The sequence below is a fragment of the Adiantum capillus-veneris genome, chromosome 29 (assembly GCF_014529385.1).
Source record: "Adiantum capillus-veneris isolate H3 chromosome 29, ASM1452938v2, whole genome shotgun sequence".
In the NCBI taxonomy this organism is placed as follows: domain Eukaryota; kingdom Viridiplantae; phylum Streptophyta; class Polypodiopsida; order Polypodiales; family Pteridaceae; genus Adiantum; species Adiantum capillus-veneris.
Window position 1 is genome coordinate 96,935,265 of NC_140959.1, and position 21,764 is coordinate 96,957,028.

Here is a 21,764-nt window from a genome sequence, read left to right on the forward strand (position 1 = left end):
CTGGATCCAACCTCTCTTAGAGATCTTTAATTGTAAGTTTCTTATACAGCTTCCAGTATATCTTTTGAGGATGACATAAAGCAGCGAAGATACGAATCAATCTCGTTTAAGAAACTAAGAGAAGAGGTTCAGAGTTTAAAGGTGATTCTTCTCCTGTTATAATTATTGCATGTTAAATATACCTTATTTGGCTTGAAGGGTGTGCATGTGGAGGTTAGAACTTGTTTTTTCTGCTTCATGGCTCTCTTTTTGTCGAGAATGGGTAATAGCCAATCACTCCTTCATTCTGAGGCTTATTATGGATGGCATCACTTTCACAGTTACTGCACTGAAATCGTTGGTTGCCATTGCATGCTAGAGTGATGATAATCTTCTGCATAATGTGTTGGATATCATCAGTTGACTAGCTAGACGAGTAAATGAATTCTTTGGCATTAATTTGAGCAATGTGATTGAATAAGTGACCGTAGATATAAGGTCAAGGTGTGCTAGCTTGAGCAAGTTAGTTATATGTAGGTATTAGCTCTGTTATTTGTCAAGTAATTCACATTGCAAGCCTAGTCTGGGGGCATTCAAAAAGACTTTAATTGTTATATTTATCTTCATACCTTTGAGTATATGAATACCAGATGCCTAAGTCCTTCATATGACAGTGCAACAGGATCTTTAAGAGTCCTCTGTATGGTAGGAGGTTTTATCTAACATTCCCCCCTTATGACCGACTGCTGACAAACTGCGAAACATGTGGACATGAGAAGGACTCTAAGAAGCCATCTGTAACAAGAGTTGAAGGTGCCCCCCCCCCCCCCCACACACACACACACACACACACACACACACACACTCAACATAGGGTGCGTGCGCTTCGCCCTTAAGACAATCAGAATGGGACAACAGACATCCACTCGACCACAAACAACATACATAGACAATGAGGGTGGTCTTAGGGTGGTCTTACTTTATGCACATGCATAGGTAGTGTCTATACCCTTTACATGTTTTGTTCATAGGACAACAATTATTGACATGTAAATTTGAGACAAATAAAAAAAGCATAGACGTCTCAGACCGATCTACAAACGTTTGTCTTTGAAGAATGACAATCCTTTGTAGCTTTTCTTCTTCGTTCCATTCATACACATGTATAGCGGGAAAGTGATGATTCAGACAAACCTTCAGCTGACATTCTTTCACATGTATGTGTTGGTAGTTGTCAACACCTTGTGGTATCTTTTTACTGGACATTTTGACCTCTTCATAACGCAGTCATAGTTACTTGTGTCACAACTTGTTTGCATGTATGTCCTTGGCTAGTGCGATTTCTTCATAGATTTTGTGATATTTAAGCTCATGAGAGCATTAAGTTGAGCTCAAATAATCTATGCCCTTCGAAAGTCAGTCGACTGATAGAATAAAACAACGGAGCTTTAATCCAGCTTCAAAGTACAGATTGCTTTGTTCTTCAATTAAAAATTCTACGAATCAAACCTTATTGAAAAAAACATTTTTCTGAAAGCGGTGAGGAACCGTTTGAACCAAGCATGCACGATTGAAGCTGGATTCACTGTTTGAGGGTAGTACCATGGTCGCCCAATGCTGGCAAAACGTCGAGTCTGATTGTGTCGGCTTGCCTCAGATGATCCATTTGATGCGCCATATCAATTCGATGGTCGTGCTGATTGCTGATGAAAATTAAAGAAAATGTTTTTTTTTTTCACCCTTAATTCACTAAGGTCTTGAGGAAAGCCAATTAAAGCTTGTGTATATGCAACTGGTCCCTTTCGGGTGGAACAACACCTTCATAGCTGTAGATTAGTTCGTATGGCAGTAGCTGCAGATCATCAACTAGGTTATATGTTGAGAACGACCTGTAAGTCGCCAACGACTACAAGAGAAGACTGAGAGCTCTATTGCTGGATTGAGAAGATTGATTGGTGCCTTTGATATCGCTATTACCAGTTCAAGGCTTGAGCAACAAGGCCGCTATAGCTGAGAGTTCAACAAAGGAGAGATGCCGACCAGGAAACATACGAGCGCAGCTTTTATTAAAAGAACTCTCTACATATATAGCCATCAAAATGGTAGGTGCATGCATACTCTGTACGACTCAGCCATTTTGTCACAAAGTGATGATGTGGCGGACAGCAGAAACCCTAATTTCCGGAAATCACGGAGGCTGAATTTTTTTTTTTTTTTGGAAAATGATGAGCGACGCAAATTTTGCTTTTTCTCTACTTAAATGAGAAAGAGAGAGAGAATGCTTTTGCTTTCATGTTTTGAGACTCTGTGAGAGAGAGAGAGCAATTGCTTTTGATTTGAAGCTTTTGGGGCTCTGCTTTTGGGCATCCCTTGTAACCTTTAAATTAGTGGTGAGGGCCTCACTTCTCAGAGCATCTGGACGCAGAGTCTGAGAGTGAAACCCTAACCGCTCTCTTGTACTTTGATGATTGATTAATATAAAAAGAAATACCGAAAGGGGCGCCAGTCTTTGGGGCCAATATCTCTAGGCACGGAACTCCGCTGGGCTAGTGCAAATCTATTGTGATCTGTGAATTGTTTTGAAGTGGTTATTTGGTGCTGTCGCGGTTGATTCTTGACTTGGAGTGTCCAAGTCTACTACACATTTAATTTCACAAAGTGATGATGTGGCATGAACAACGGTCAACTTGAAGGACTAGCCGAGAGAACAAGGGGTTAGAGTTTAAAAACTCTAACCTAGAAGAACTGAACCCATAAAGAACTTGCAGATATATGGCCGAGAGGCCTAAAGGGGTTGCAGAGTTTTAAAACTCTCAACCTGACCAACTTATGGAGCACCGACCGAGGGGCCTAATGTTAAAGTTGTAGCATCTTAAATGAATAGTCCAATGTGATATTTATTTTGGCTTTAGGTATTTGTTTTACTTATTTGTCAAAGTCTTGGGTATAGCAATTTGCTTGATTTTTGTGTTTTGGGGGGGGAGGCAGGGGGGGTACTTAAGGCAGCGCGCAGGGAGATTCGCTCTCTCTGCAGGTGATGCAACAGATGCAAGGCAGCAAGAGGTGACGTAGCAAGTACAAGGCACGCAGAGACTGTAGCAGGTTCAGCGCGCAGGCTGAAGAGGGCACAGGTGCAGGACACGCAGAGGCTGCAGCAGGCGAGCTTCTCCCACAGAAGGGGGTTGCGCGTGGATTGAGCCAGCGCCCAATAGGGGCCTGTTTGAGCCATGAGCTGACTCTGCTGGGTGGGGGGGGGGGGGGGGGGGGGGGGGGGGGGGGGGGGCACGTGCATTTCTCTGCCACTGCGGAGCACATCGAGTGCAAGGCCTTCATTTGAGTTGCCTCGGTTGCTTATGCCCGTAGTGGGTTGAGCTGATGTATACACCCGCATCGGGGGGTTTGCCGAGCTGAGGAGGATACACCCTCGCTCGCCTATCCTTGTTTTTGGATAGGTTTCTAGTGTGCCCTGTCCGCATGGACTCAGCCGAGCCAGAGCATCGAGCTATATCCGCATCGGCAATGGAGGCCATGAGCGCTTTGCCAGTGGAGGCCATGAGCGCTTTGCCAATGGAGGCCATGATCATTTTGCCGATATGTAAGCCCCATACAAAGGCAACTTTTGCGCTTACAAACAAGCGGATAACACAAATGGAAAGGGAGATGAAAGAATGGAAAGCAGAGACGGAAGGATGGTGGAAAGAGAAGGCAAGCCTTCTTCAAATGTTTCTTAATGAAAGCGCGCAATGGAAGAAGGAGAAAGAGGACTTGCACGCAGAGCTACAAGCATTTAAGGCGGATTCGCAGGCACTTAGAGAAGAGGTCACAGCCCTCAAGCAAGAACTTGCGGATAGAGTAAGCAGTGGACTGGAAGAAGGGGAATTTCAGCCCTCGGTGATAGACGAGATCAAGGTCATCAAGGAGCAGGTACGGATGATCACAGAGGAGGAGAACAGAAGGTGGTAAAGACGTCTTCGTGGATGGATGTGATCACGAAGACACAGAAGAAGGCGGATGAGGCCGAGAAATGGATAGAAGTCGCTAAGAAAGGGAAAGGGAAAGAAACCACATCTGTCCCCACTCCTACAATCATCAACATGACTATAGAAGAAGAGAAATGAAGGAAAACTAGAGCATTGCATATAAGAGTAACCGGTCTAAAAGAACGAGATATGTGGAAGGGGAAGTTGAAGAACTTCTCCGCATGATGGGTAGTGAGGCTACTCATACAAAGGCATGGAGGGTAGGGAAGAAGACACAAGGCAATGGGGAGACTTCAAAAGGGAGAGCTTTAATCATCCGTTTTCCATCCATGGAGGCAAAGAAGGAAGCGCCCTACACTAAAGAAAACGGGCATATTCCTCGGAGATGACCTCACTCTCACACAGCTGGCGCATATGAGAGAGGTAATGCAAGAGATCAAGCGGCAAGGGAGAAGGGAAAGACGGCCTTCTACATAGATGGCCGAGTGGTGATTATAGAGCGGCGCTCCACATGACGGTGCGAGACCTATGGGACCACACTCAAAGTTGCCACCTGGAATTGCAATGGATCTATGCGCCTTGATGTGGGTGCCTTTGAGGATAGTTTTACGGGAAGAGACATCGTCTTCTACTCTGAGACACATCAGGCACCGGGGAAATCTATGCCTCATATTAGTGGATATAGATAGGAGACAGCCTGTAGACAGGAGACATGATCAGAGCACAGAGGGCTGGGCTCAGGAGGAGTGGCAGTGTTATTTAGGGAGGAGTTGCAGCCATTGATACATATAGCCCGCAAGGATGAGCAAGCTAGGTACATGTGGGTGAGATTGAGATCAGAGACGGGCAGATATCTTTACATTGCTATTTGCTACTTTCCCCCGAGTACGTCAGTTTATGCACCACCTAGAGGACAATCCCCCTTCTCTATTCTGGATGATGACATATGGGAGTTCTCTAGAGATGGTGACATCATCATTCTAGGGGATTTCAATGCTAGGACTGCCCATCATCAGTCAGTATTTTATGATACTCAGAGGAGATGCTGAGAGAGTTGGATGTTGCAGAGACGGGCCTATCCAGACTATCATAGGATAGAGAACACACTGAGTATGGACGACACTTGATAGACATGGGGACTACACACGGATTGGCCATCTTGAATGGCCTACGGAGATTTCCCGCTGTCGGGGGTTTTACGTGCTTTCCACACAGACATGGAGCCAACACAGTGGATTATGTCATGGCACAGTCGAGCGTCATCTCTAGTATCGAGGACCTTACGGTTGGACCCAGACCTGTTGGTGTGACAATGGATCATGCTCTTGTGTTGCTGACCATTTCTTTTCAGCTTAGTGTAGCATAGGCGACGGGCAGTAGCCCCTACTCGCTACACCTTTACACGGGGAGACGGACTCTGTATACATAGATGGGATCTATAGACGCCTGTGCACAGAGGAGCCAGGGCGACCTCTGGAGGAGCTTACTACTATACTGACACAGACACTACATGATGCAGCAGCAGAGGCATACCCACGTACCCAGCCTGAGTAGAGAAGCCGTTCGGGAAGCATGCCCCAGAACAACTGTTATGATGAGCAATGCCGGGACAGTAGAGCTAGACTTCAGAAGGAGGTGCTTTTGGGGGACATCACTCACATGCAGTCACAGATTGACTTCCGACGCCTAGTGCGGCGGAAGAAGAGGGCTTTTTTGGCTCGCCTAGAGCAGGATCTATACCAGCTATTCTCGAGTCCGGACTCACGTGAGGCATGGAGGCTCTTTCATGAGCACTCCCCCCCCCCCCCCTGCCATCACTTCTACAGAGGGTTGGGGCCAGTATGCATCATCTTTGTACACAGTTCCTGAGCAGCCACCCCTTCCCGATCCCCCCGATCCATGCCCACACACATGTGCTTTTTTCATCGTTGAGATGGTGAGGAAGGCCATTGACAGGATGAGGACTGGGAGAGCATATGATCATGATGGCCTAGTGGCTGAGCATTTCACGCATGCCAGAGATTTACTAGCAGAGCTTCTAGCAGTTATGTTTAACCGTGCTGTGTGTGAGGCTTTGCATGATACTTGGAGCCTATCTACTATTGTACCTATCTTCAAGTCGGAAGACCCCATGGAGCCTGGGAACTATCGCACTATCATGATTGGACACACATTGGCACGGTTGTACGCATCTATTCTTGAGCAGCAGCTGAGTAGATGGGCAGAGAGGGAGGGGATTGTTGCTAATTGGACTATTTTCTTATTTTTAATGATTAATCTCTTTTTTTAGGATATTTTATTATGTGCACTAAGAACTGTTAAAAGATTGTAGCTACAGGAACTGCCATCAAGAACGGACAACTCTGATGTGTCATTTGATGGGTGAGGGTAAACATCGCGAAGGAGTTTCCGTAAGTTCGGTGGAAAGGGCCGGGTTACGAGTGCCCCTGATGCGTCACACGATGGGTGACGAGTGCACCAGTAAGGGGGCATCCCGTAGGCTAAGGAGGAAATCCGAACTGAGTAAGAAAATACGCGTAAGAACGCAAGCACAAGAATAAAGATGGGTTCAATGAAGCTTTTTACGAAAAGCAGGAACAGTCACGGGAGGGCAGATGCTTTCCCGCGAGGAGTCTGTGTCTGCATTGCATTTGTGTCGTGTCCTGCACCCAGGGACGCCTGGAATGTGTCCGTGTAGCATTGATTTCATTAACTAAGTGAGTTTTTAAAGTTTGAACAGGTTCACACTTTATTTTATTAAGTGGCCGGTCACTTTTTAAGTGACCAGGCCTTTATTAATAAAATAAAGGAAGTCCTTAAAAAAAAGCCAGCGCTAATAGGCTACGCAGGCTGAAATCTGCGATCTCTCTCTCTCTCTCTCTCCTCTCTCTAAAAAGCGCCAACACCAGCGATCTATCTCTCTCCTCTCTCTAGGGTGCCAAGACGCTGCTTTTGCGGCTCTATTCCTGCCGGGTGCCAGACCCTATAAAAGGGTAGCCAGCATTTCAGTTTTAGAACAGACCGGAAGCAGCAGAAAGCACTAGCGCTAGGATTCTGGAGCAGAGACAGGCGACGGAAAATTGCAAGTGTTCGTGTGACGACTGAGTACGGAGGTCGCTTTTCCGAGCAAGGAGCGACAGGTATAAGGTGTTGATACACATTGAGAATTAATGCTTTGTGTGGTTTGTTTTGTAGGAACCTCCCGTCTTACGGGAAAGCCCTTCACTGTCACGATTGTGACTATGTTAACAGCAATACATCTACTCCTAGTTGCAGATACGCGAAGTGCCATGCCAAGCAGAACCCCTACGCTTGGATGGTCACACCCCTTCGCCCAAAAGACGTGCCTCTTCGTCAAAAGCCACACTCCTTCGACGACTGGTCACACCCCTTCGCTCTACGGGTGCGACTCTTCGCCGAAAGGATGTGTCTTTACGTCTAAAATCATGTCTCTTCACTAAGAGACATGTCTTTTCATTTATGTCTCTTCGTCTCCTATATAAGGAGCCTATTGTACTCAGTTTTCAAGAAGTCATCAATCAATCAAACACAGAGTCTTCTAAGTCTTGTTCTAAGTTCAGTTTCAGTTTCTTAAGTCTTAATCATGAGTTTAAGTACTTAATTAAGGATTAGTACCTAGAATCCTTACAGTGGTATCAGAGAAAATTTTTCCCGGGACCCGAAGGTTGTGAGCCTCTCACCCTCGCCGCTACCCTCTCCCCCCCTTCCCGGAGTTGCATGGAAGCAGAAGAAAGGTGGTACACGCACACATATGCGTGCATGAGGTAACATGAATTTTTGTGTTCCAATTACATAAATACAGGACAGAAACACGGATGTGTGTGTGGCATACCCGGTGAATTTTTGGAAACCCTCTGCTGGTGACCCTTTGTGTGCCCCTCCATCAGGTTGTGCCCCTTCACACCCGTGTGCTCGCAGCCCTTCATGCGAGAGGTCACTGAACGCTGGCAAGCGGCCACCTCTTCCCCTTTGTGCTCGCACCTCTTCATGTGAAAGGGCAGCACCTCTTCACTTTGCTGGCACCCTTTTGTATATGGGAATATCTTTCTGCTGGTCTGGCTCTCTGTGTGCTGGCGGTTGAATACTCTCGCTGACTGCTGCAAATCAATGGGCATGCTTGTTCGTGAAAGGTCACCCCTTGTCCTTTGCTCGCACCCCTTTGTGCAATTCGCTGCTGAAATATCATGCGCTGCACCCCTTCGGCAACTCTTTACGCTGGCTGTTTTGCGATATAGTCCAACTGCAACGTATACATAGCTCCAATTTTAATGTTTTTAAAATGGCCGCCCAGCCGTTAAATTATTCCCAATGTGAACCACCCTATTAAGTGCACCTCTTGAGCCAAGAAAAATAAATAAATTGACAATGCATGCCAGCGAGCGTTATCAGATTGGCCACGCTGCCCCACTATCTCACCCTCTAGCGTTGGCCCTCTATTTCTCCTCTCTGCACCATCGGAACCGCACCCACCGAAGACGATGAGTTTTGGGTGCCCATCCCTTTTTCTGTCGTACATAGACGAGGTTCCGGACGCCGACTTGCTAGAAAACTGTTCCCAGATTCTCCTACCCCAGAGCCGGAACCTGCTCCAGAAACAGTTTCTGCTCTCGAAGTATCAGTTCGTGAGCTTATTTTAAGTTAACAGTTACTCTTGCTGAGCAATCACATGGCCTGATCACAAGATGGCAACGACCATAATATGCCGAAGGACTCGATAGTAGTTCTCAAAGTGCAGATGGCAGCACTTTCTAGGAGCCTCGCATCAATTCACACTCGCTTGGATCAGATGCAAATGCAAAGGTCTTCTCGGAGTCACCCAACAGCTTATCAGACAATACACGCATCTTCTTCCGACGCTTTAGTGGTCGACCAGAAAGAACCACTCAAACATAAGCCTTCGGAACTAAAATTTTCTCACCCAAAGCATGGTTTCTCAGAGACAACTAGACGCAAAGTACCTTCGTGCGAGCAGCAACAATCTCAGCATGAATATTCTTGGAAATGTTACAGTACTAAGCAACCAACTTCTTATTGAAATCATCAGCAACAAAAGCAGCAATATGAAGCTTCCAACAGATCATCAGCAATATCAAGATGGGCTTACTTAGTGGCACATATATCCGACCCTAGTCGAGTACTCGGTTGTGAATGCCGCGACGTTGGACAAGTTTCCCCTCGCGAGCCATGCCCTACATTTAAGTCTTTCTTATCTGATGGTAATAAAGTTGAAGATTTATTGATCCTTTCCTTGTGCAAGAGGATTCTGCAGAGGTCTAAGAGGAAACAGCTCCCTCAATCTCTCCCTTCCCAACTGGAAGCCTTAATACCCGCTGAAACAGCTGAAGATTCAGAAGATTCAGGTTCTTGTGTGACAACGGACAAGCACATAAACCCTTCTATGGCCATGATTCAGGCAGAAAAAGTCGCCTCACCACCGCCCTTGCAGAATACAGTCTTTGTTTCTGAACAGATACCAAATGTAGTGGTGAATGATAATTTTTCAAAGTTGAAGACTCCATTCCTTACCTTCAGCGGTGCAAAGGATAAAGCACATACAGACTCTTGCAGCATGACTTTAGTCGCTGCAAATGAATCCTTTGACACGAATTGTTCTAGTGATAAACCTTTACAGATGGATATACCTCCAAACACTACTCTGTCTCAATCTACGACATCCCTTCAGGAGGATCTTACTGTTCAGGACAAACCAATGAAATACCTTACAGATTTCCAACCAATGGTCATCATTCAACAGAAAACTCAAGTCAGTTTACCAATAAGCTCACTCGAAGCAGATACAGATTCAATCTTTTCTTGGACAAAGCTCGAAGTTACAAATGACTTTGACAAAGGCACTTATCAAGTTGCAGATATGATCAGTTTTCAGTTTGGCAAAATAGTCATGGTCAATAATAGTGCCATGATGTGGGACTTAACAGAAAGAGCTTTGGATGCAGAAGCACAACAACAATACATTTCCTTCTCCCGGAGTTTCTTCAACTACCTTGGGTTTTCTTTAAAGAGGGAGGGAATGTCACGATTGTGACTATGTTAACAGCAATACATCTGCTCCTAGTTGCAGATACGCGAAGTGCCATGCCAAGCAGAACCCCTACGGTTGGATGGTCACACCCCTTCGCCCAAAAGACGTGCCTCTTCGTCAAAAGCCACACTCCTTCGACGACTGGTCACACCCCTTCGCTCTACAGGTGCGACTCTTCGCTCAATGGTTGCAGCTCTTCGCCGAAAGGATGTGTCTTTACGTCTAAAATCATGTCTCTTCACTAAGAGACATGTCTTTTCATTTATGTCTCTTCGTCTCCTATATAACGAGCTTATTGTACTCAGTTTTCAAGAAGTCATCAATCAATCAAACACAGAGTCTTCTAAGTCTTGTTCTAAGTTCAGTTTCAGTTTCTTAAGTCTTAATCATGAGTTTAAGTACTTAATTAAGGATTAGTACCTAGAATCCTTACATTCATGGGAAGTACGGCTATACGCCAAAGTCCTTTACGGGAAGTGCGGCTTTACGCCTAAGTCCCTTACGAGAAAGTAAGGCTTCGCGCCTAAGTCCCTTACGGGAAGGAACGGCCTTGTGCCCAAGCCCTTTACGGGAAAGCACGACCTTCGGGTCTAAGATTACAAAACGGAGGGGTTTCCTCGGGTTCTCGTGCTTGTATAAGAATTCTCCCTGAATAAAAGAATACTCTTAACGGGGGGGGGACCAGCCCATCTTCTGGTCCCCAATACTGTGTCGATCTTCTCCCTTCTCTCCCTTTTGCAAAGTACTATATTTTTCAGATTTCTAAGTGCTCGTGTACGCTCCCGTTTTGTGACAGTGGTATCAGAGCTCGGACTCCTCTCTTTCTCTGCAAAGAAGGAGGATTCCGGGAAGAACAGGAAGAACCATGTCGAGCCAAGGGAGAAGCGTTGAAGAGGAGCTTCAACAAGTGCAAGCTCAGCTTGCGGAGTTGCAACAAATCTTACTGTTGCCAGACGTCCAAAAGCTTTTGGGCGGAATGAAGAAAACGAATGGAACTGATGCAGCCAAACATCCAGACAACACTGTTGGCGTGAGACCACAGGAGGTAAGAGAAGAAGAACGTGCCGAGGTGCACAAAGGATCTTCGGATCGGAATGAACGGCCTACTTCAAGGAAAGGCCAGGAAAAAGCGCTCTCTCTGCTAGACGAGAGCAAGGACATCTCAATCTCATCACCATCTTACTCTCTTGATTATACTTCTACTTCTCGATCATCTCGTCAGAAGAAGGAATCCGCTACTGCCACTACCCTACATCAACCTAAAGATAAGCCTCGATTCAAGAAGCAAGGTCGCAAGTCTCAACATCGCATGAGAGTCTTCAAATCAGGCGACAAGGACATCAAGTTCGAAACCTACAACGGACGGAGAGACATCTCCAAAGCACTGTCCTTCATCAGACAGTTTGAAGTCGCCTTTACCAATGGGCACTTCACAGAAAAATCCAAATTATGCCATGTGGGGATGCATCTCAAGGAAACGGCAAGTAATTGGTGGTTAGCCAAGATTCTGGAAGGTTCTCAGGCCAGAACTTGGGAGAGCTTCAAATCTGAATTTTATGAACAATTTCTTCCGCCTGACTTCGAGCAGGACATACGGAAGGAATGGGACTGGCTTGCCCAAAAGGAACATGAAAGAGTAACTACTTATGTGGACTAGTATTGGTCGGTTCTTCTGAAGGTCACTCCCTTCATGAAGATTGCCGACGAGGAAAAGAAAAGAAAGTTCGAAGCGGGTCTCCAACCGCAGCTTCGAAAGAGTATGAAGGTGTATCCGCATGATACTCTTCAGAGGATGATGGAGTCGGCAATCATTGTTGAGGATTTGCACTCAACTGGGACGCCCAGAAAAATGGAGCATAGCACTTACCGTGCAAGACAAAGAGGAGTCTACGATGATCATGGGGGCCAAGGATGAAAACGTCCTCCATCTAGGGACGATGATCATTCTAAGAAGCCAGAGGGCACTGACAAGCGAACTAAGTATCTTTCCCCTACTCAACTTCAAACTTTCAGAGAGGAAGGAAGATGCTTCTACTGTGGCGAGAAAGGACATATGAAACTGGACTGCCCGCTAAAGCAGCAACGGCAAGAGCAAGCCTCTACGAGGCAAGAGAAAGCAAGGAAGGAACCCGCACCACCAAGCTCGAACTCAATTCCAGATGTTCAAGGAAACACAGAAACGGAGGAAGGGAAGCGTCAACTTCTGAAGGGCTGGGGGTCTTTGAACAACCAGCGAGTACTGATTCTTTATGATCCAGGATCCACGGATAACTTCATCTCCCTGGATACTACGGAACGATTGTGCCTCACACCGGCTCAGCTTGGCACACCGGTTACATCCGGATCGGCATTCGAGGGGTTGACAACCAATGCAACTCCCGTGCAAGGACAACTCAATCTTCGGATTGGCGAGTACAAGGACCGCGAATCATTTTTGATGGCACCTATCGAGGGATGTGATATCATCTTGGGTATGCCATGGCACTTTCACATGACACCTATTCCCGATTATGTGGAAAAGACCCTCACTTTTGATCATGGGGGTAAGAAAATAAAGATTCAAGCTGATGCAGGAGATTGGCAGTTCCCAATTGTAAGCCATATCTCCATTAAGAAAGAAATGAAGAAGTGTGTTTCTACTTAACTTGATTTTTGCAAAGGATAAAACTAGTAGGGACTCTCTCTAGTCTGGAAATTAAGCGTCTTCAATTTATTGAAAAGTACAAGGATTGTTTCACGGAAACACTTCCTGATGAACTCCCTCCGGTACGCCCGCAAGATCACGGCATAGATCTCATACTGGGTAGCTCGCCTCCAAATCAACCCCCTTATCGGGTGAGTCTTGCTTAGCAAGAGGAAATTTTGAAGCAAGTCAACGAGCTTCTAGAGAAAGGGTTAGTACGGCCAAGTGCTTCACCCTACTGCTCTCCAGTTCTACTGGTGCAGAAGAAAGATGGCACGTTTCGAATGTGCATAGACTACAGGTCTTTAAACAAGATCACAATAAAGAATCGCTTTCCGATCCCTCGGATTGATGATATACTTGATAAGTTGCAGGGTGCAAGTGTCTTTAGTCGCATAGACTTAAAGAGTGGGTATCATCAGATACGGATTGCCCCTGAGGATGTCCATAAGACTGCTTTCAGCACAACCTTTGGACTATATGAATTCTTGGTAATGCCTTTCGGCTTGACCAATGCTCCTGCGACGTTCAATCCCATGATGGACCGCATTTTCAGCCCGTATCGAGCTTTTACGGGAGTATTCTTTGACGACATACTCATCTTCTCTAAGTCAGAAGAGGAACATCGGAAGCACTTGGACTTTGTGTTTCAAGAATTGCGAAAGCATGAGTTGCATGTGAATGCAAAGAAGAGCGAGTTCTTTCTCTCAGAGATACACTATCTCGGCCATATAGTCTCTCACAATCAAGTGAGTATGGATCCTGCCAAGATCCGAGTGGTAGAAGATTGGCCTATTCCCACTACGGTACATGATGTACGTAGCTTCTTGGGATTATGTTCATATTATCGAAGGTTTGTCCGAGGATTTGCTCATGTAGCAGGACCACTTCATGATTTGACAAAGAAGAAGATTCCTTTCAAATGGGGATCGAGACAACAAGGAGCTTTTGATCGGCTCAAGTACTTGCTAAGCCATGGACCTATTTTGATAGTGCCTGCCTTAAGGAAACCATTTGAGATTCACTGCGATGCTTCAGGCGATTGCATCGGAGCAGTGTTAAATCAAGAAGGCCATGCAGTGGCCTACGAAAGCAGACGGCTTAAGGATGCAGAGTTGCATGCATCAATCTACGAAAAGGAACTCACGGCTGTGATTCACGCCTTATCCAACTGGAAGCACTATCTTCTAGGAGCGGATTTTGTGATCAAGACTGATCACCAGAGTTTGCAGTATTTTCTTACGCAAAGGAAACTATTTGAGAAGCAGATGAGGTGGGCAAACTTTTTGTCTATGTTTTACTTCCAGATCCTTCACACGGCTGGGAGTAAGAATTTAGTCGCAGACGCACTGTCTAGGCGGCCAAGGGTGAACGCTATCACTTCGGTGTATCACCAAGAATTAGAAGCACTACCGGATTTATATCCGAATGATCCAGACTTCTCCACCATTTGGGGAAAGCTACAACGTGGAGAGAATGAGTTCCCTTATTCCATTCGGGATGGTTATCTCTACCACCATCAGGCCATATGTGTGGCGGAACCATTAAGAAAGAAGATCATGGATGAAGCACACGCTTCGCCTTATGCGGGTCATCGGGGTATTCTCCCTACAACCTTAGCAATGGAAAGATATTTCTTTTGGCCTAGCCTTAAAGCAGACATTGATAAGTATGTCAGGGAATGCTTGGTTTGCCAAAAAGTGAAGTATGATCGGCATAACACGCCTGGGTTGCTACAACCTTTGCTTGTGCCTAATGAACCTTGGGAAAGTATTGCCATGGACTTTATCATGGACCTCCCTAGAACTTAGACTGAAAATGACGCGATCTGGACCATTGTGGACAGGTTTAGCAAGCAAGCACACTTTGTACCAGTCAAGAAAACGATCAAAGCAGATCATATGGCTAGGGTCTTCCTAGCACAGATCTTTAAGCATCATGGAATGCCTAAGTCTATTGTGAGTGATCGAGATCCTCGCATGACAGGAAATTTTTGGCGTGCCTTGATGGATAAACTTGGTACGAAGCTGAATTTTTCATCTGCCTACCATCCTCAAACGGACGGGCAAAGTGAGATAGCCAATTCCACAGTATTGGATATGTTAAAAGCTTATGTGTCAGACCGGCAATCTGATTGGGAGAAATATTTGCCTCTTGTCGAGTATGTGTATAACAATACCATACACTCATCGACGGGGAAAGCACCTTTTGAGATTCTCTATGGTAAGCCTTTGCTTCCACCCATCCTTTTAACTAAGGACAAGATCTTTGCAGCATATGAATTTGTCCAGGATTTGGACACAGCCTACGGGCAAGTTAGGAGAGCTATTCTACGCTCTCAGGAAAAGCATAAGAAAGCTGCAGACAAGCACAGGAGGAATCTCGACTTAACAGTCGGATAGTTAGTCTTACTCAAGTTTGAGAAGGCAAGACTTAAGAAACAAGCGTCTCATAAGGGGAAGGTGGTGAAACTTTCTACCCGTTATTATGGGCCGTTTAAGATCACTGAGCGAGTGAATGATGTCACTTTCCGATTAGAGCTACCGCCTAATTGGAAGATCCATAATGCTTTCCATGTCAGTTTACTCCGGCCGTATGTGGGACCGCCTCCAAGCCAGCCTAGTGCTGAGGAACCTCCTGAGGTTGAGGAAACAGAAGAAATACTCCAACCGGAGCAGATAGTAAGTCGTCAGGAGCGGTCTCTCAAATCCGGAAAGATAACATGGAAGTATTTGGTTAAGTTTAAGAACTATTCGAATCTAGATGCTCAGTGGATGACGCAGGAGGAATTAGCAGCTTATCCCGAGATACTGGAGGTATATGTCCAAGCACTACAGTTGAGGTCAACTGTTTAGAAGCCAGAGGGATGTTGCTAATTGGACTATTTTCTTATTTTTAATGATTAATCTCTTTTTTTAGGATATTTTATTATGTGCACTAAGAACTGTTAAAAGATTGTAGCTACAGGAACTGCCATCAAGAACGGACAACTCTGATGTGTCATTTGATGGGTGACGGTAAACATCGTGAAGGAGTTTCCGTAAGTTCGGTGGAAAGGGCCGGGTTACGAGTGCCCCTGATGCGTCACATGATGGGTGACGAGTGCATCAGTAAGGGGGCATCCCGTAGGCTAAGGAGGAAATCCGAACTGAGTAAGAAAATACGCGTAAGAACGCAAGCACAAGAATAAAGATGGGTTCAATGAAGCTTTTTACGAAAAGCAGGAACAATCGCGGGAGGGCAGATGCTTTCCCGCGAGGAGTCTGTGTCTGCATTGCATTTGTGTCGTGTCCTGCACCCAGGGACGCCTGGAATGTGTCCGTGTAGCATTGATTTCATTAACTAAGTGAGTTTTTAAAGTTTGAACAGGTTCACACTTTATTTTATTAAGTGGCCGGTCACTTTTTAAGTGACCAGGCCTTTATTAATAAAATAAAGCAAGTCCTTAAAAAAAAGCCAGCGCTAATAGGCTACGCAGGCTGAAATCTGCGATCTCTCTCTCTCCTCTCTCTAAAAGCGCCAACACCAGCAATCTCTCTCTCCTCTCTCTAGGGCGCCAGGACGCTGCTTTTGCGGCTCTATTCCCGCCGGGTGCCAGACCCTATAAAAGGGTAGCCAGCATTTCAGTTTTAGAACAGACCGGAAGCAGCAGAAAGCACTAGCGCTGGGATTCTGGAGAAGAGACGGGCGACAGAAAATTGCAAGTGTTCGTGTGACGACTGAGTACGGAGGTCGCTTTTCCGAGCAAGGAGCGACAGGTATAAGGTGTTGATACGCATTGAGAATTATTGCTTTGTGTGGTTTGTTTTGCAGGAACCTCCCGTCTTACGGGAAAGCCCTTCACGGGAAGTACGGCTTTACGCCAAAGTCCTTTACGGGAAGTACTGCTTCGCGCCTAAGTCCCTTACGGGAAGGAACGGCCTTGTGCCCAAGCCCTTTACGGGAAAGCACGACCTTCGGGTCTAAGATTACAGAACGGAGGGGTTTCCTCGGGTTCTCGTGCTTGTATAAGAATTCTTCCTGAATAAAAGAATACTCTTAACGAGGGGGGGACCAGCCCATCTTCTGGTCCCCAATATTGTGTCGATCTTCTCCCTTCTCTCCCTTTTGCAAAGTATTATATTTTTCAGATTTCTAAGTGCTCGTGTACGCTCCCGTTTTGTGACAGGGATACGCGCAGCCGGGCAGGCAGGTTTCAGGAGGGGTTTTTCCACTCTTGACCATATCTTGACACATTGAGCCATCATTGAGGAGGGCAGAGGGCATGGGAGACGGATCTATTGTAGCTTTGTGGATTTCCGCAAAGGATTTGACACAGTGCCCAGAGCTAGATTGATGCGCAAATTACAGCAGATGGGAGTACCCAAAGAGCTCATTTGGGGGGTCATGGCATTATACAGGTCAGTAGTGGGGCATGTACGCACCCCAGAGGGTCTATCCACACCGGTTTACTCTACTATTGGGGTGAAGCAGGGCTGCCCGCTCTCTCCTACTCTATTTGGTATCTATGTAGATGAATCTTCTGACTACATTGAGAGAGATGGTGATAGAGGTGCACAACTGGTAGGGACATGGATTCCACTATTGTTATATGCTGATGATATTGTGTTAATCTCCGACTCTCCGGAGGGGATGCAACATCACTTGGATGCTTTGCATAGGTTTGCCCAAGAAAGTGGTTTGTCCGTAAACCTTGGTAAAACCAAGGTCATGGTATTAAATACCACCCCACAGTGGATTAGGAGGTCAGCACCTGCCTTCACATACGGCCAGGAGAAGGTGGAGTATATAGATGCTTACACTTACCTTGGAGTGGTTTTTAGTGGGCCAGCATTTTCATTAAGGAGGGCAGCAGAGACTAGATTGACCAGAGCCCATGCAGCATTGGGTAGATTGGAAAGGATGTGTTCACAGGTTCAGTTTCAGGAGCCTCGGACGAAGCTTTGGCTCTTTAACACTCTGGTGGCTTCTGCATTGCTTTATGGAGCTGAGATTTGGGGACCTTCATTGGATCATCATGGGAGGACAGGCTGCAGTGATGGATGGGGGGACATGGAGAAGCCTCTGGTCTCTATGATCTCGTGGCTCATTAGAGCCAAGGCTTCAGTACCACGTGCTATTGTACGAGCAGAGCTAGCTGCCCCCCGACTATAGCTCTGCCCCCCCACTGGTGGTTGAGGCGCTCACCAGACCTGTCTCCTTCATGCACCGCATATGGGAACTTCCCAGAGACTTATATGCACGCCTTGCACTTGAGTCCTCTCGACAGTTAGCCATGGAGGGAGATACAACATGCTGGTATGGGGAGATGACATCGTGGTTTCAGACGCATGGGTTCAACATAGACAGATTGCCCCCCTTCCAGTACTCACTGGATGCGCCCTCTCTGACTCTTACAAAGTCCGAGATAACCAAGCTCATTCGCCAGGATTTGACTAGCTAGACACCAAGAGGACATGGATACAGCCAGTACAGGAGCTAGGCACGAAGATGGCTTTTTACAGAGAGCATCTCCTCCAGCTTACGGAGGATGGTTTTGTGACGAGGCCCAGATACATGGACACTCACTTGTCTCATGGAATACGATGTGCTATTGGCCAGATTCGCACATCTTCACACCAGCTGCGGATCGAGACCGGGAGATACAACGGAATACTAGCAGAGGCCAGGACATGCCCCATGTGTGACATCGAGCCTGAGACAGAGTTGCACTACACATGCCACTGCCCCATCTACTACGAGATACGAGGCCGCTTCCATTGCTTGTTCAGAGAGGGCTTTGGACCATTCGATAGAGTCATGCGGTACGAGGATCAGAGATGCCTAGGTTTGTTTTTGCTTGAGCTGCGCAGACACAGAGAGAGCCTGATGAGAGGAGAGGCTAACCAATCTCAGAGACAGATCACAGACTTCTTTAGAGCTGCCACTGGACACTCGGAGGAGTTACTACCACAGCAGAGCCCGTCGCTTTACACTAGAGGCACACTGATCGACCGAGCGACTGAACTAGGGGGATCCCGACGCCCACGATTGGGGAGGACTACACAGCATCGACAGAGGCTGCACTAGAGGATTCGGGTCACCTTGGCTCGACATGCACGACGCCCGGTCAGACTACTGACCATGGAGGAGATTGATGAGATCCGCCAGCGACGACCGATGCTGGATCTCCTGTGGTCTAGCTATCCCAGCTAGTTGTTAAGCTGCTTAGTCCACACCTAGCAGTTTAGGATTCCATAGTATTTTATCTCGTCATTTTGTCATTTTGTCATTTTGTCATCTTGTTACTCTGACTTTGTATCAGATCCACCACATTGTAACTTTCTGGTCTCATAGGTCACTTTGGCCTTTTGAAGACGTTAACATTTCATTTCATTTTCTCTCTCTCTCTCTCTCTCTCTCTCTCTCTCTCTCTCTCTCTCTCTCTCTCTCTCGCATTCTGTCCCGTGGTTCTACGCTTTTACATTGTAACATTTAATGGCCTAGTAACTTGTGTGTAGCGGAAAATAGCACGAACATAGTGAGCATTTCATTAGAATAGATTCCTAATGAGATTAACAAGAGTGCTTGGGTGGAGAAAGCAACAAAAACGATAACACCTAGTTAGATAGCATGAACAATACTTCAAAAGAGAGAGAAATTAAGCAATTGACAACAGTTGAGGACCGGATTTGCATGGAGCCGGTCCCCCTCTAAAAGGCTTTGTATTATGGTTTCTCCCATCAAAAGAGACATTTTACAATACAATTTCTTGTGTTCCTTCTATACTAGCTAGTGCAATGAAGATGGAAACTTCATGCACCAAGTGTCACCAGCCAATGGCAATTCCATTTTTGTTTATTTTCTCTTTCTTTGGGGAAATTCGTTTGTTTTACCTTTTGGAAACACCCCTCTAAAAAGGTAAACACCCCTCTGGAAATCTAATTGCCCTGCATTGCATAGCCAGTGTGGAACTGTTCAGAGAGAGTCCAGGCCTGAGGGCTAAAGAGCACTAAGGTTGGACAAGGACTATGGTTAGCCAAAGTGGGGTCATTGGCCAGCCAAAGGGGAATCCTTTGCTACATAGGCTACATTTCAGTTCTGGGTGTGGCTGCAGTGTACAAAGAGAGTCAGATGACCTAGAAGAATCTAATGGCAGAAACTCCTAAATTTTAGGGACTGCTATTTTTGGACGGCAAAATGTCTTCGCGTCATTACGTGCAGTTTGACATGGGGATCATTTTGTTACTCTGTGGCCAAGTCAACAGAGGCTGCAAGTGAGATATTTTTAGACACGAGGGTCTAAGCGGGAAAATGCACAAATGAGTGACACTTGGCACTCTGAGGCCAGTTTACTACTTAAAGAGAAGGCAAAAACGTGATTTTCAGCGGTGAGCTCGTTTTTGAGTGCTGTCACAGGTGGGAGAGCTTCAATGGAGTGTTGGCTTACCCTCTATGTACAGTGAAGTGCAGGATGTCATGACCTGCACACCTCTCACTGCTCTCTCTCACCCCTATGGCAGTATGTTATGCCCCTCTAGTGGGCTTTTCAATTGACCAATGTACAATTGTGTGGGTTCATGCGTGATTGCCAAGGCAAGAGCCTCTTGCACAGGTACTGGATTAGCTAGCGGCTAATCCCCCGTAGGTACAGGTGAATTCGGAGAGGTTTCGCGTGCGAAATCCCGTTCGATTCAAAGGGCAAGTAGCCCTACAGGTGCGGGAGCTCGAGGACTTGCTACAGATGCGACCGGCACGCGAAACGGAGCCCAAAACAGTGAATTACAGCCTGCTGTGTATTTTTGCAGGTTTAGGGTTTCGGCCCTAAACGGACCCTAATACCCCCAGGAGGTTCGGGGACGCGAGGGGACCGCTGTATAGGTGATCTGGCGCATTTTCAGGGCAGAAAACAAAGAATTCAGCGTGCTGCAGATTCTCGCCAGGTTTTGCAAAGTGTCCGTATGCGTCGGGAAAGTCATCTAATGCGTGGGGATACTGACTGTGAAGGGTCCTAGTACAGTTATGCTGCCGAAATCGGGCCAGAGCAGAAGAAATTCAGCCCAGATTGTGGGGGGCAGCTTGTAGGGAACCACAACTTTTATTCCCTCTTTTAAAGAATAAAGAAATACCGAAAGGGGCGCCTATTTAGGAGCCAATCTGGTGTTAGACTTGCATACAGATGCATTCTAGCATCTGTATCCCATTCCCCTGTCTTTTGTCATTATAGCACATGTAGAATAGATGACTAATAATGGGTGAAAGTTAAATCAAGGTTTGAAGTAAAGTCTACCGCCCTTTTTGAAGTTAACAGGCCGGTTACATGGTTCCATCGACGGGATTAAATCACTTTTTCCTCAAAAAGTGAGCCTTGGTCAGTTTGGGTTAAAGACACAGAGAGAGTTTGGGATGACCTTGAAAACACAGAGAGTTTGAAAGTAGATCGAGTGGATTTACAGGTGAGAAAGGCTACGAGTCTTTCTTTGGATACAGGATGGATGGCAACAAGGAAGAGGTTTCCTCTTCAGAGGATAGACAGCCTATTCCAATTGCACATGAAATTGGCGAGAGTTTAGGCCAAGCAGAGAAAGCTTTGCAGGTTGTTACTGTTGTGACCATGTCCAAGCAATTGATGGAAAATCCAAGATTTATGGAGTTCATACAATCTTCATCAATAGCACATCAAGTTCAAGGCAGTTTTGGAATGCCAGGAACAGTGTTTAGGGGTATGCAAGGCATGGTGCCCAACCCCATGTATGCAAACATTGGTTTGCACCCAAGATTTCAGGGCACACAAGGTCAGTTTGGGGTGTCACAAGGCAACTTGGGTATGGTTGGTTTTTCAATCCCATCAGTGAATATGACACCTGCACATCAACATGTTACTGGCCAAGGAGTACAGATGGCTGCCACAGGTGTACCCATTATGCAAACTGTCTCTTTTGACAATTTGGAGTCAATGGATAAGCTAAAGCCATACAAAGAAGATGATCAGTGAGTCCATTGACACATTCAATGGCTTTGATGAGAGGACAAAGGTTTTCTCTTTCCTCGAATAGTTCGACAAAGCATTTGTTGGAAG

The 21,764-nt window shown here is 46.2% G+C and overlaps 1 protein-coding gene across 1 annotated transcript in view; it reads left to right on the forward strand.

Annotated features, from left to right (window-relative positions):
- Window positions 1-21,764, forward strand: part of EMB1187 (Protein kinase superfamily protein) — a 91,036-nt gene that overhangs the window by 25,778 nt on the left and 43,494 nt on the right. Inside the window, exon 6 of the mRNA XM_086505574.1 lies at window positions 50-141. Coding sequence (XP_086361700.1) covers window positions 50-141 — 92 coding nt within the window. The remainder of the gene's footprint in view (window positions 1-49; window positions 142-21,764) is intronic.